Source organism: Ammodytes marinus (genome assembly GCF_949987685.1).
Source record: "Ammodytes marinus genome assembly, chromosome: 4".
NCBI classification, from domain to species: domain Eukaryota; kingdom Metazoa; phylum Chordata; class Actinopteri; order Uranoscopiformes; family Ammodytidae; genus Ammodytes; species Ammodytes marinus.
In genome coordinates this window covers 225266-237765 of record NC_137233.1, presented here as the reverse complement: position 1 = coordinate 237765, position 12500 = coordinate 225266, and the positions used below count along the sequence as shown (strand labels likewise).

Sequence of the window (12500 nt, the reverse complement as noted above, 5' to 3'; positions counted from 1 at the left end):
TCTGTGAAAAAGACGTCCAAAAGATCTTCTTCTGTTGAGATAACGCTTTGGAAGTCACAAGAGGAGATATTGATTTCACATGGGGAACTTGAAGCTCCGTTTGGACATTTTATCTGTTTACTGGCATCAGAAGGCATCACAAGAAACGTCATAACTAACCATCTGTGTATGATGGAGAAACAAACGTGCTTTTACAGACCAAGTGGACACTCCACACTGACGGTTTTAACCATGATTTCTTGGATTGGAATATAAGGACATCTCAACCTCCATCGACCTTCATCAAGCTTTCACACACCTGGATGAGTTGAAAAGCCGCCGCACTCTGACTGCACTGCGAGAGGGGAATGAGATCTTAGGCCGTATTAAACAAGCAGAGTATTTAATCAAACAATAGAGGCTTCCAGTTCCTGGGTCATTCTACACTTTCTAAGGAATAATATTCTGCCAAAACACTTCTCCACTCCTCTCTGTTACTGGAGGAATAGAAGGTTAACTCTGAACACACAGCTGGATTCTCTTACACACTGTTGAACACAAATTACAAAATCTGGGCATTTACCTCAGAAAACTATCAATCGTTCAAGCAGGTCATTTTTTCATTTTCTTCCCATATCCACTCTCTCCAGATGGCATCCAGCCTAGCAGGTGGACGCAGATGCAATCGCCTCATTTAACATTAACTAGGTTACACACACACACACACACACACACACACACACACACACACACACACAGTATAAACTATCCGGACCTGGGAGCCTGCGACCATGCATCACACTGACATTTTGTTTGTGGCCCGAAGCTAAGAGGCAGAAAAGCCAATAATGGTTCTGTGGTGGGAATGTAGGTAAATGTTCGGCTCCTTCGCCCGTGACAGGAAACTAATTAGAATACGGACTGGAGTTGATTTTACAAGGAATTAATGAGATACAAATGAACAACAAGTTTTGTGCATTCTCATGTGTTGGTTTCTCATTAAGACTGTCCCTGACTAAGAATCTACATAGTCCTATCTGATTGGTCGAGTCTGACCTTCATATCTTTTTTCATGTTCATTGATGCATATTCTCTTCTGCGACATTGGCTTCCAATTTTTTTCCACATCAGACAAAATTGTAGTTTGTCTTCTTGAGTTGGGGAAAGAATTAATTTTTTTCGACTTACTCTACCGTTCACACACACACACACACACACACACACACACACACACACACACACACACACACACACACACACACACACACACACACACACACACACACACACACACACACACACACACACACACACACACACACACACACACACACACACACACACACACACACACACACACACACACACACACACACACACACACTAAGGAGACCTAAAGCAGAGCAGAAAAACACAAGCTGCTTTGTACGATTTGTCCGGCCTTCATACATCACGTGACATTATATTGGTAATTCATTCAATGGACAAATTCAGCCAAAACTATTTAATTCAAGTTCAAAACCTGGAAATTCGAGGCAACTAGCCACACCACGATAACTTGATCGAATATCAATTTTAGGAGCTGGCCATACGATACAAATATCACAATATATTTATGTATAGTTTTTTTAAGCCTCACCCTATCCCTTTAAGCCTAACTCTAACCCTTTAAGCCTAACTCTAACCCTTTAAGCCTAACTCTAACCCTTTAAGCCTAACTCTAACCCTTTAAGCCTAACTCTAACCCTTTAAGCCTAACTCTAACCCTTTAAGCCTAACTCTATCCCTTTAAGCCTAACTCTAACCCTTTAAGCCTAACTCTAACCCTTTAAGCCTAACTCTATCCCTTTAAGCCTAACTCTAACCCTTTAAGCCTAACTCTAACCCTTTAAGCCTAACTCTAACCCTTTAAGCCTAACTCTAACCCTTTAAGCACACCCTTACTATCAATGTGTGCAAAATGAGATGCATCCCTCTGCAAGAAGGATGTGAGATACTTTAAAAAGCCTTTCCTGTCTTAAGAGTGGAGAGAGTCTTCAGCTGTCCGGTGACATCATGTTGAATGTCTCTGCTATCGGAGGGTTTCTGCAGAGCGTGGCGGTAGTTCTGCTTTGTTTACTGAGCTGGACCGATGCAAACCTCTGCTCGGCCCACGGCTCCTCACAGGGCGCGAGATGTCTTTGTGCGTCCGACATCCTCAGCTGCTCCGCCATCGGTCTGGAGAAAGTCCCCAAAGAGATGCCCGTATCCGTGGTAACTCTGGATCTAAGTCACAACCGGATTGTACAGTTGGACAGCGGCGCCTTCCAGGGACTTTACCGGTTGGACACGCTACGATTAGCGCACAACAAGCTAACTCACGTCCACCCCGGAGCGTTTAAAAACAGCTCTGGGGCTCTGCTGCGACACCTGGATCTATCGTCCAATCAGCTGAGGGTTCTAGAACCCCATTACTTCACAGACTTACCGGGACTGCAGGAACTGTTGCTGTTCAACAACCGAATCACCCACGTGGAGACCAACACTGTAGCAGGATGGGGGAACCTTCGGAAGGCCTACCTCAGTCACAACCGCCTCACGGATTTCCCTTTCTTCGTCATACAAGAGCACAGCCATCCTCACCTGTCTATGCTGGATCTATCCTCCAACCGTCTGTCCAAGCTCCCTCTGGAAGATATCTCCAACCTGCCCATGGCCGTGCAGAGGGGCCTGTACCTGCACAACAACTCTCTGCTGTGTGAATGCTCCATGTACGCGCTGTTTAAGTTCTGGGAGAAGAGAGATTTCCTATCGATCAAGGAATTCCGATCGGAGTACACGTGTCTGGTCCACGGGATCCAGCAAGGCACCGTGAGATTCTTCCAACACAATCGCTACTTTGAAAAGTGCAACCAGACGGTTCTGAGCGGGTTCTGGAAGCACCAGGAGAGCGACGTGTCAGTGAAGTTAGGGAACGCTTTGCTGCTTCACTGTGTGACCTCGCTGAGCGGACAACACGTCACCTTCCTGTGGGTCGCTCCCAATCAGGAGTACGTAGCTCCACCGGGGAACAACGGATCTCTGAAGATGTTCGCTAACGGGAGCTTGGAGATCAAGGCTTCCCGTGACGAGGACTCTGGAATCTACTGGTGCATGGCTCTGGACGAGAAGCAGCAACGCAATGAAAGTCGAGAGATCAACGTCACCGTGATATTGCCCCCGGACTACGAGAATCAAGAATCCTTCAACACGGGTTTCACCACACTGCTAGGCTGCGTTGTAAGCCTTGTTCTGGTGCTTATGTATCTCTTTTTAACCCCGTGCCGATGCCCCCTGCGCCGAAAGATCCCTACCCCAACTACGGCCACCCCGAGCCAGCCAGGCAACGAAGCAGCGAGCGCACAATCATCCATCCTCACCCCTACACCGCCTACCACCACGGAAGGCCCGGGCCGGAAGGTCAGTACCAACAAGCATGTGGTGTTCCTTGAGCCAATTAGAGAGCAGCAGAATGGACGGCTGCTCAGGATTGGTCAAGGGTTACTGTTAGGGGCGGAGCAACAACACAGCTTTCACACTAAGAAGACAGAGAGCACCGTGTCACCTGTGTTCTTAGACACGCCCATCATTGTGACATAGAGACACTGAACCCCTAACCCCCCTCACCACTACCCTATATGCATCCAGCACTCCACCTGAGCACACCTTTAATCTAATGCCAAGGTCAGACCACACTAACGTTCTGTCTGTTTCGATAGTCAACGTGTCAGATTAGATGATTATATAGTCATACATTCTATCTATCAATCTATCTATCTATCTATCTATCTATCTATCTATCTATCTATCTATCTATCTATCTATCTATCTGTCTATCTGTCTATCTATCTATCTATCTATCTATTCCATCTATCCATATTCTTGTTTTTGTATTTTCAGAGCACAAGACAGTCAGCCACACACACACACACACACACACACACACACACACACACACACACACACACACACACACACACACACACACACACACACACACACACACACACACACACACACACACACACACACACACACACACACACACACACACACACACACACACACACACACACACACACACACACACACACACACACACACACACACACACACACACACACACACACACACACACACACACACACACACACACACACACACACACACACACACACACACACACACCACTTCTTAAGCCCTTGTCTATTTACTCTGGCATTGCCTAGCAACTCCTTCCCAATGGTGACATCATGCAGGCTGTTATTGATGGGTGACAAACGTGTCACAGTCTGTCACGTCTAGATGGAGAGATAGATGGATAGATGGATGGATGGAGAGATAGAGAGATAGAGAGATATATGGATAGATGGATAGATGGATAGATAGAATGTATGACTCTAAAATCATTTACTCTGACACAGATACTATCAGAACACACTCAAAGATCTTGTATTCTGACCGAGGCATCACACTCACTGAGAGCTTTCTCAACTCTTTCTTTCCTTTGCGAGGCTTTGTCTCTCTCATAGACTATCAAACGGACCAAGTGCAATTGTTAAAGAGATTCATAACTGTAGAGCAGCAGATTTCCATGTTTACCACTGAACCCTGCAGCCATACACCACTGCACTGTGACGGAACGGGCTGGTACACACACACACACCCTAACCCCTAACCCTAGACATGGGCTGGTTTCATATTCTGACTGTGTGATAATGGTAAGCCAAAATACCACTGTGTCACTGTTTCACTGTTTCTTACAGCCCCGGAAAAAATGAAGAGACCAGTCTGGATTTTTCTTACTTCTTCATCTCTACATGAATTGTTGAAAATGCTCTAAATTACAATATTTTTATTGTGAATTTGGTAGAAATGTTGTCAATAGTAATAATATAATAATAATAATAATAATAATAATAATAATAATAATAATAATAATAATAATAATAATAATAATAATAATAATAATTATTATTATAAAATCAAAATGTTCATTCTACTCAAACATATGCCTTTAAAGAGTAAAACGAGAGACACTGAACATTTTGAGTGGTCTCCTAATTTTTTCAGGAGCTATATTTTAGAATGTAAAGGCAGAAAACAACCATTCCCTTCCCCCCCTGCCGAACACAATCTATTCATTATTCTAAACAACATATAAAATATTCTGAACATTAAAGCTGGGGTATATGATTTCTGATTGGTCAAAGTTAACATGAGCTGACACTTTGGATTCAAATCTGTATCTCAACTGCTATTTTCTCCCCAAATCCTCCACCCCAGCTTTAACATCCATTCTAATACCTGAGAATGGTGTGATGGATAATAGAGTGGCTTTTCAAACAGTGCTATACCTTTAAACCAGACACTGGCCCATGTCCAGACACAGACAGACAGAGATATGGATGGAACAGAAAACTGAGAAAAATCTGAATGAAAACAGACCATAAAAACAGTCAAAAGGACTCTGTGGAAAAGCTGTGGAAACTGCCTCAGTGTGAGCCAGGAGTCACAGACAGTCACAGACAGCCACAGACAGCCACAGACACCAAGGACGTTTACCTGCGACACCACAAAGAGCATGGACTATCCCTTTAAGCACGGCTTGACCCTTTAACAGACATTTGCTACAGATGCCTTCTCGCCCCATACAGAGGAAATGTGTTTCTGTAAAGCTGTTTAGTAGGGGTGTCACCATTCTACAAATCCTCTAAAATGTGTCTGAATTTTCAATTTTAAGGTCACGATTCAATTCTCGATCTTTTGGGTTATAGGGTTAGGGTTTGTTGTGCCATTTTAGTCTAGTCAAGGCTGAAGAATCTTTGGTTTTATGCCTTGATAATCTCTGGTTAACTAAGGAAGAGATAACTGGCAGCAACAACAAGCAGTGTGTGTTTTATTCAAGATCATGACCTAAGTTCAATCGATTTATGACTTACAATTGAAATCGTGACACCCCTATACTGTTGAGCGTTTCTTTGTGTGTGTGTGTGTGTGTGTGTGTGTGTGTGTGTGTGTGTGTGTGTGTGTGTATGTGTGTGTGTGTATGTGTGTGTGTGTGTGTGTGTGTGTGTGTGTGTGTGTGTGTGTCTGTCAGCTTAATAAAGCCATGATGCCCAATCTGCATAGTGTAGCTCTGTAACAGCTTTTTAGAAAGTAAAAATAGAAAGTGCTTTAAAGTGGAAAGTCGTTTTTTTGATTCTGTCCTCGTCCGACTGTCACCAGTCGTCAGGGAGACAAAAAGACGAATAAATTAATAATAGCATCGCCGCGGTAACATCAGTAGAAATGTATTATTCATAGAGATGTGTTGTTTGGGAAGAAATTCAGAGACGCTGGAACTTTTTCAAAAAGGTTCAAAAATTAGATAACACACACACACTGCACGCAAACACACAGACACACACACACACTGCACGCAGACACACAGACACACACTACACGCAGACACACACACACACTGCACGCAGACACACACACACACAGACACACAAACACACTACACACACAGACACACAAACACACTACACGCAGACACACAGACACAAACACACACGCAATTCTCTGAAAAGCCTCTGTAAACCTGGTTCTAAAAGAGTTAAAATGAATATATGATGATATCAAAGTGTCTCAATACGCTTGTTTCTTTAATGTCTGGACCATTAAACTGTGTGGGCGGATTTCTGTAAAGTTGATCAAACTTAAATGACAATATCTTTAATTTGGATTGATAAATATGCCTAACTCTTTTCAGATGCTTTACTATCATGAAACTAACTCCACACATTACAGAGTTAGAAGGATAGATAGATTCGGGAGAAAAACGGGAAAAAATTTGTACTCGATGTGCTACAATTCTGTTATTATTAACATTTAATAAAAAAAACCTTTGAAAGAAGGATAGATAGATAGATAGATAGATAGACAGACAGACAGACAGACAGACAGACAGACAGACAGACGGACGTTTCTTTTCAGATGCTTTACTGTCATATTGTGTATTCTTGTTTTAAGTTGCTGCTAAATGAATTATTCAAGAAGATAGCTTCGTTTGTTTTGGGGAGGTGATTCAGAAATGGTGGAACTTTTTAAAAAAGGTTCAGAAATGAGTTTTTCTCTCATGCATTGGACTGAATAACAGAATGAATCTGTGTTGTGGACGATTATGGCGAACGTGTTTCTGTTTCTGTCTCACTGTATTGACGGCACCCCCCACCATGTCTCTCTGTGTGTGTGTTAATAATAAAACTCTGTATCTACACTGTCTGTCGCCTGCTCTGTCTCACTCTGACACTTGTACTGTGCATGCCTCACACACACACACACACACACACACACACACACACACACACACACACACACACACACACACACACACACACACACACACACACACACACACACACACACACACACACACACACACACACACACACACACACACACACACACACACACACACACACACACACACACACACACACACACACACACACACACACACACACACACACACACACACACACACACGCGCACACACACACGCGCACACACACACACACACACAGTCTTTGCATATTCAAACAATAAACAGCTTAATAAATATGAACTGCAGCAGTCACACAGCTGATTTAATGCACATTAAAGTCTCTACGAGGAACTTTTAAATATTTCTGAAACAGTCTCATTTCTCCTCTGATGATCATAAATTACATGTCACAGCAAACCAGACCATCAGTGCAAAGAATGCTATTTTTATATAGTTTTTCTTAATGCCTTTGTCATGGGTATACGCTCACCCAGGAACAACAACAACACTACGGCTTTTGTCCAAAGGGGGCGCTAGAATTAACGCAAACTGAAAGCTCCTCAGAGACACTTTAAATAAACTGATTTGATGAATTATTGTGAGAAAATAGTAATAAAAGAGACACGCATAAGAAACGTACATGGGAAGGCAACATTGCAATCACTCAAAACATCCTCCTGCCCTCAAATGCTCTGCTTTGTCCTTTAGGAGGATACTCTCAAACTGGTGTGTTCTGGTTCTTTCCTGTGTGTGTGTGTGTGTGTGTGTGTGTGTGTGTGTGTGTGTGTGTGTGTGTGTCTATGTGTGTGTGTGTGTGTGTGTGTGTATATGTGTGTGTGTGTGTGTGTGTTTGAGAGAGAGAGAGAGCGAGAGAGAGAGAAAGAGAGAGTGTGTGTGTGTTTGTGTGTCTATGTGTGTGTGTGTGTGTGTGTGTGTGTGTGTGTGTGTGTGTGTGTGTGTGTGTTTGAGAGGGAGAGAAAGAGAGAGACAGAGAGACAGAGAGAGAGAGAGAGAGAGAGAGAGAGATAAAGAGAGAGAGTGTGTGTGTGTGTGTGTGTGTGTGTGTGTGTGTGTGTGTGTGTGTGTGTTCTACCTCTGGGTCTGATTTGGTTTTTACAAGTTTTCTCAAACGTTGAGGATGTTCTGAGTTGTTTTGAGTTAGAGGAGAGACGTGCTGAATATTTAATGATCATTTCACGATAAGTGCATCGGAGTGAGAGCAGCGCTGCAAAGTAACCCTTTCAGCTAAAACACACACACACTATATACAATACACACACAGACGCACACACAATATACAATACACACACAGACACACACAATATAAAAGATAAAACACACACACACAATATACAATACATACACAGACACACACACAATATACAATACACACACAGACACACACACAATATACAATACACACACACACACACAGAATACAATACACACACACACACAATATACAATACACACACACACACACACACACACACACACACACACACAATATACAATACACACACATACACACAAAATATATACACACACACACCAACACACACAATATACAATACACACAAAGACAAACACACACACAATATACAACACACACACACACACACACACACACACACACACAGACACATACACACAATATACAATACACACAAATAATATACAATACACACACACACACACGTGCCATAGACTGTATAGACCAGGTTACTGCAGGGAGATGTTATGCTCATCCAGAAAGTGCAGGTCTAAAGGTGCGAACACACCAAACGCGTTGGGTGCGGTGGCGGCGTTGAAAAATCCTATTTTTGCATAGGGAACCATTGGTTTAGCCGCGATGATGCGTTGGCCGCGGTAAAGCGGCGCTTTGGGCGCGGTAGCCGCGTTACCTTGCTCTTTGTGTTCATTTCCGAGTGGCGTGAATCTGCAATGCTGTTTTAAGGCTATTTGTTCCGTTCAGTTGCTGTTTATTTGTCTTTTGGCACAATTGTTGGCCATGTTGTTGTTGTTTTTGTGTGGACATGAATGCTGTTGTGTCGGGTCGGGTCTGATCGCAGCCATGGTTGATTAGGGGAATAAATATATTGGGAGGGAGACTAGCTGCGTAGCGTTGGGCGCGTTGAAACATTTTTTGACACAAAATGACCAAGCGCCAGATCAGGTGCGTTGGGCGCTTTGGCCACCGCACCCAACGCGTTTGGTGTGTTCGCACCTTTAGCGCCTTGTGCTTCTATTCTTCCGTGAGGCAGTTGATGGCTAACTGTTTCCAGCAGTTATTTATATAATGTTTATATAATGTTCTAGAACTACTTAGAGTGCACACAGTGGGTCAATCAAAACATTTCTTCAACTTTTTAAACTTTTTAAAATATTCAACTTTTTCGAAAGATTATTTTAACATTGAAACCAATGGGAGCAGCCTTGAAATGCTTTAAAAAGACACCATCTTTGAATCACTACTTATTTTATTTATTTATTTGTTAGGGACATTGCATATTAATGAACAGCTGTAAAAATGCCAGATTTGAGCCAAAGTGCCCCTACTGTTTTTTCTATTTGAATGATCTGTCATCATTACACATTCTTTAGCTTTTTTTAAACCATTCAACTATTAAAATCTTCTGCTCTTTATGGACATGGTAGGTACATTTAAAAAACTAAAATTCTGGGAGCTCCGGACGTAGTGAATAGAGCGCGTACCATATTGGCTCCGGCCTTCGTTGCAGTGGTCGCTGGTTCAAATTCCGACCCGTGGACCTTTACTGCAGGTCATTCCCCCCCCCCCTCTCTCTGTCTCCCCATTACAACTCTGTACTGTCTAATAAAGCTTGAAAATGCCAAAAAATAATCTTACACGTTTTTTTTTTTACATTCTTTAGCTTTTAACAAATCTTCCTAAATCAGTCCAGTTTAGTTTCAGCTTTTCAGCATTCACACGCATATTCATCAGGAAATGCATATTCTATCATTTATTGTCGATCTTACACACCAGCTCAAAGTCCGCCACAAGACTGTCTTTAGTCAAGTTGTTATTAAAGTGTCTGTGAGGAACTTTCAGTGTGTGTTTATTCTAGCGCCCCCCTTTGGACAAAAGCGGAAGTGTTTTTACCACGCCAGCTGTTGTTCCTGGGTGAGCGTATACCCACGACAAAGGCATTAAGAAAAACTATAGAAAAACAGCATTCTTTGCACTGATGGTCTCGTTTGCTGTTACATGTCATTTATGATCATCAGAGGAAAAATTAGACGGTTTCATAACATTTTTAAAGTTCCTCATAGCGACTTTAAGAAAGGGACTGAGCTGCAGTAGGATTTGGCCTTTAGGAGTTGGAGCTAAGTATACAAGAACATCTCCACAGACATACTAACGGGCAAAGCATTATTTAGGAGTGTGTAGATAGAAGAAATTAATGAACAGTTTGACAGCCCTGGTTTACACATTTCTATTTATAGTGAAGCTGTGTGGAGTCGTGTGAGGTATTGGCCCGTCAACATATTTCACACCCAAGCAGAGACACACTCACACTCACACTCACACACACACACACACACACACACACACACACACACACACACACACACACACACACACACACACACACACACACACACACACACACACACACACACACACACACACACACACGTCTAGATGTGTGTGTGTGTGTGTCTAACACGTGATGTTGGACAGCAGCATACACACACACACACGTTGGAATAAATAATAATAAAATATTTAAAGGTTGCTTTGACTGTGTGAAGAGTGGCACTTCAGCATACTCTGCTAACAAGATAAATACAAGAGAGTGTGTTTGTGTGTGTGTGTGTGTGTGTGTGTGTGTGTGTGTGTGTGTGTGTGTGTGTGTGTGTGTGTGTGTGTGTGTGTGTGTGTGTGTGTGGAGCAAAGGAAGGTCACACAACGATAGCTGCAGTAAACAGTTTTCGTTAGAACGCTCTTAAATAAAGTCAGTGACAGAGAGCGAGAGAGACACACACACGACACACACATAGAGGGAGAGAGAGAGACACACACACACGACACACACACACACAGAGAGAGAGAGACACACACACGACACACACACACAGAGAGAGAGAGAGACACACACACGACACACACACACAGAGGGAGAGAGAGACACACACACGACACACACACACACAGAGGGAGAGAGAGCGAGAGACACACATACACACAAAATATCATGAATTCTGGAGATAATTGAACATTGTGTGAAAGTGACGCAGATCAGGTTTCCTTAGAGAGACTAGAGGTTGGTCGTCTTGGAAACTATTAACCCTGCGCACACACGCACACACAGAAGCTATTAACCCTGACAACACAGAACCGACCAATAGAGAGAGAGCCAGGGATAGGCTTCTGTCAAACATTCGGTCTGGGGGCGCTCCCCCCCCCCCCTCCATAGAGTCTCAGTCCTCTTCACAGCAGACCCGGGTTAGTATGCAGCCCGGGTCGTTCTCTGCATGTCATTCCCCTCTCTGTCTGTCTGTCTGTCTGTCTGTCTGTCTGTCTGTCTGTCTGTCTGTCTGTCTGTCTGTCTGTCTGTCTGTCTGTCTGTCTGTCTGTCTGTCTGTCTGTCTGTCTGTCTGTCTGTCTGTCTGTCTGTCTGTCCTCTTCACAGCAGACCCGGGTTAGTATGCAGCCCGGGTCGTTCTCTGCATGTCATTCCCCTCTCTGACACATTTCATCTCTGTCTCTACAACACTGTCTAATAAAAGCAAAAATTGCAAAAAAAAATTATCTTTAAAAAAATAAAAAGCCTTAACTGTACTGAACCAAATCAAACAGGAGTTGTTGAGTTTCTCCCTGATAAGAAGTAAGGGTGAACCACTTCCATTTCAACTTAGGAAAAAAAATAACGTGGATGGTTTAATTCACTGTTTATTGTTGTTATCAACGAGGTTTAAAGTAAATCTGGTTCAACTGGCAAAGAGCCAAATCTCAGACCTGACTGAGTGGAAAGGCATGTGGAATAATGTATAAAGATTATCAATCAAAATATAATTGCAATTTAAACATCAGAATGTGGCTTTTCTTTGTTTGTGTTTATAAACTGAACATCTGTTTTGGGACTGAACGTGAAAACACTAATTTAATCAAGTGTGTGTGTGTGTGTGTGTGTGTGTGTGTGTGTGTGTGTGTGTGTGTGTGTGT

General features: G+C 42.9%; 2 protein-coding genes across 2 annotated transcripts in view; one reads left to right on the top strand and one right to left on the bottom strand.

Moving 5' to 3' along the window:
* rnf123 (ring finger protein 123) overlaps window positions 1-12500 on the bottom strand; it is a 101657-nt gene that overhangs the window by 33462 nt on the left and 55695 nt on the right. The window lies entirely within an intron of this gene.
* Window positions 2035-3597, top strand: amigo3 (adhesion molecule with Ig-like domain 3; the record flags this gene model as incomplete). The annotated part of the gene is made up of 1 exon (XM_080026831.1): window positions 2035-3597. One exon carries the CDS (start codon window positions 2035-2037, stop codon window positions 3595-3597), a length of 1563 nt encoding a protein of 520 aa, XP_079882957.1.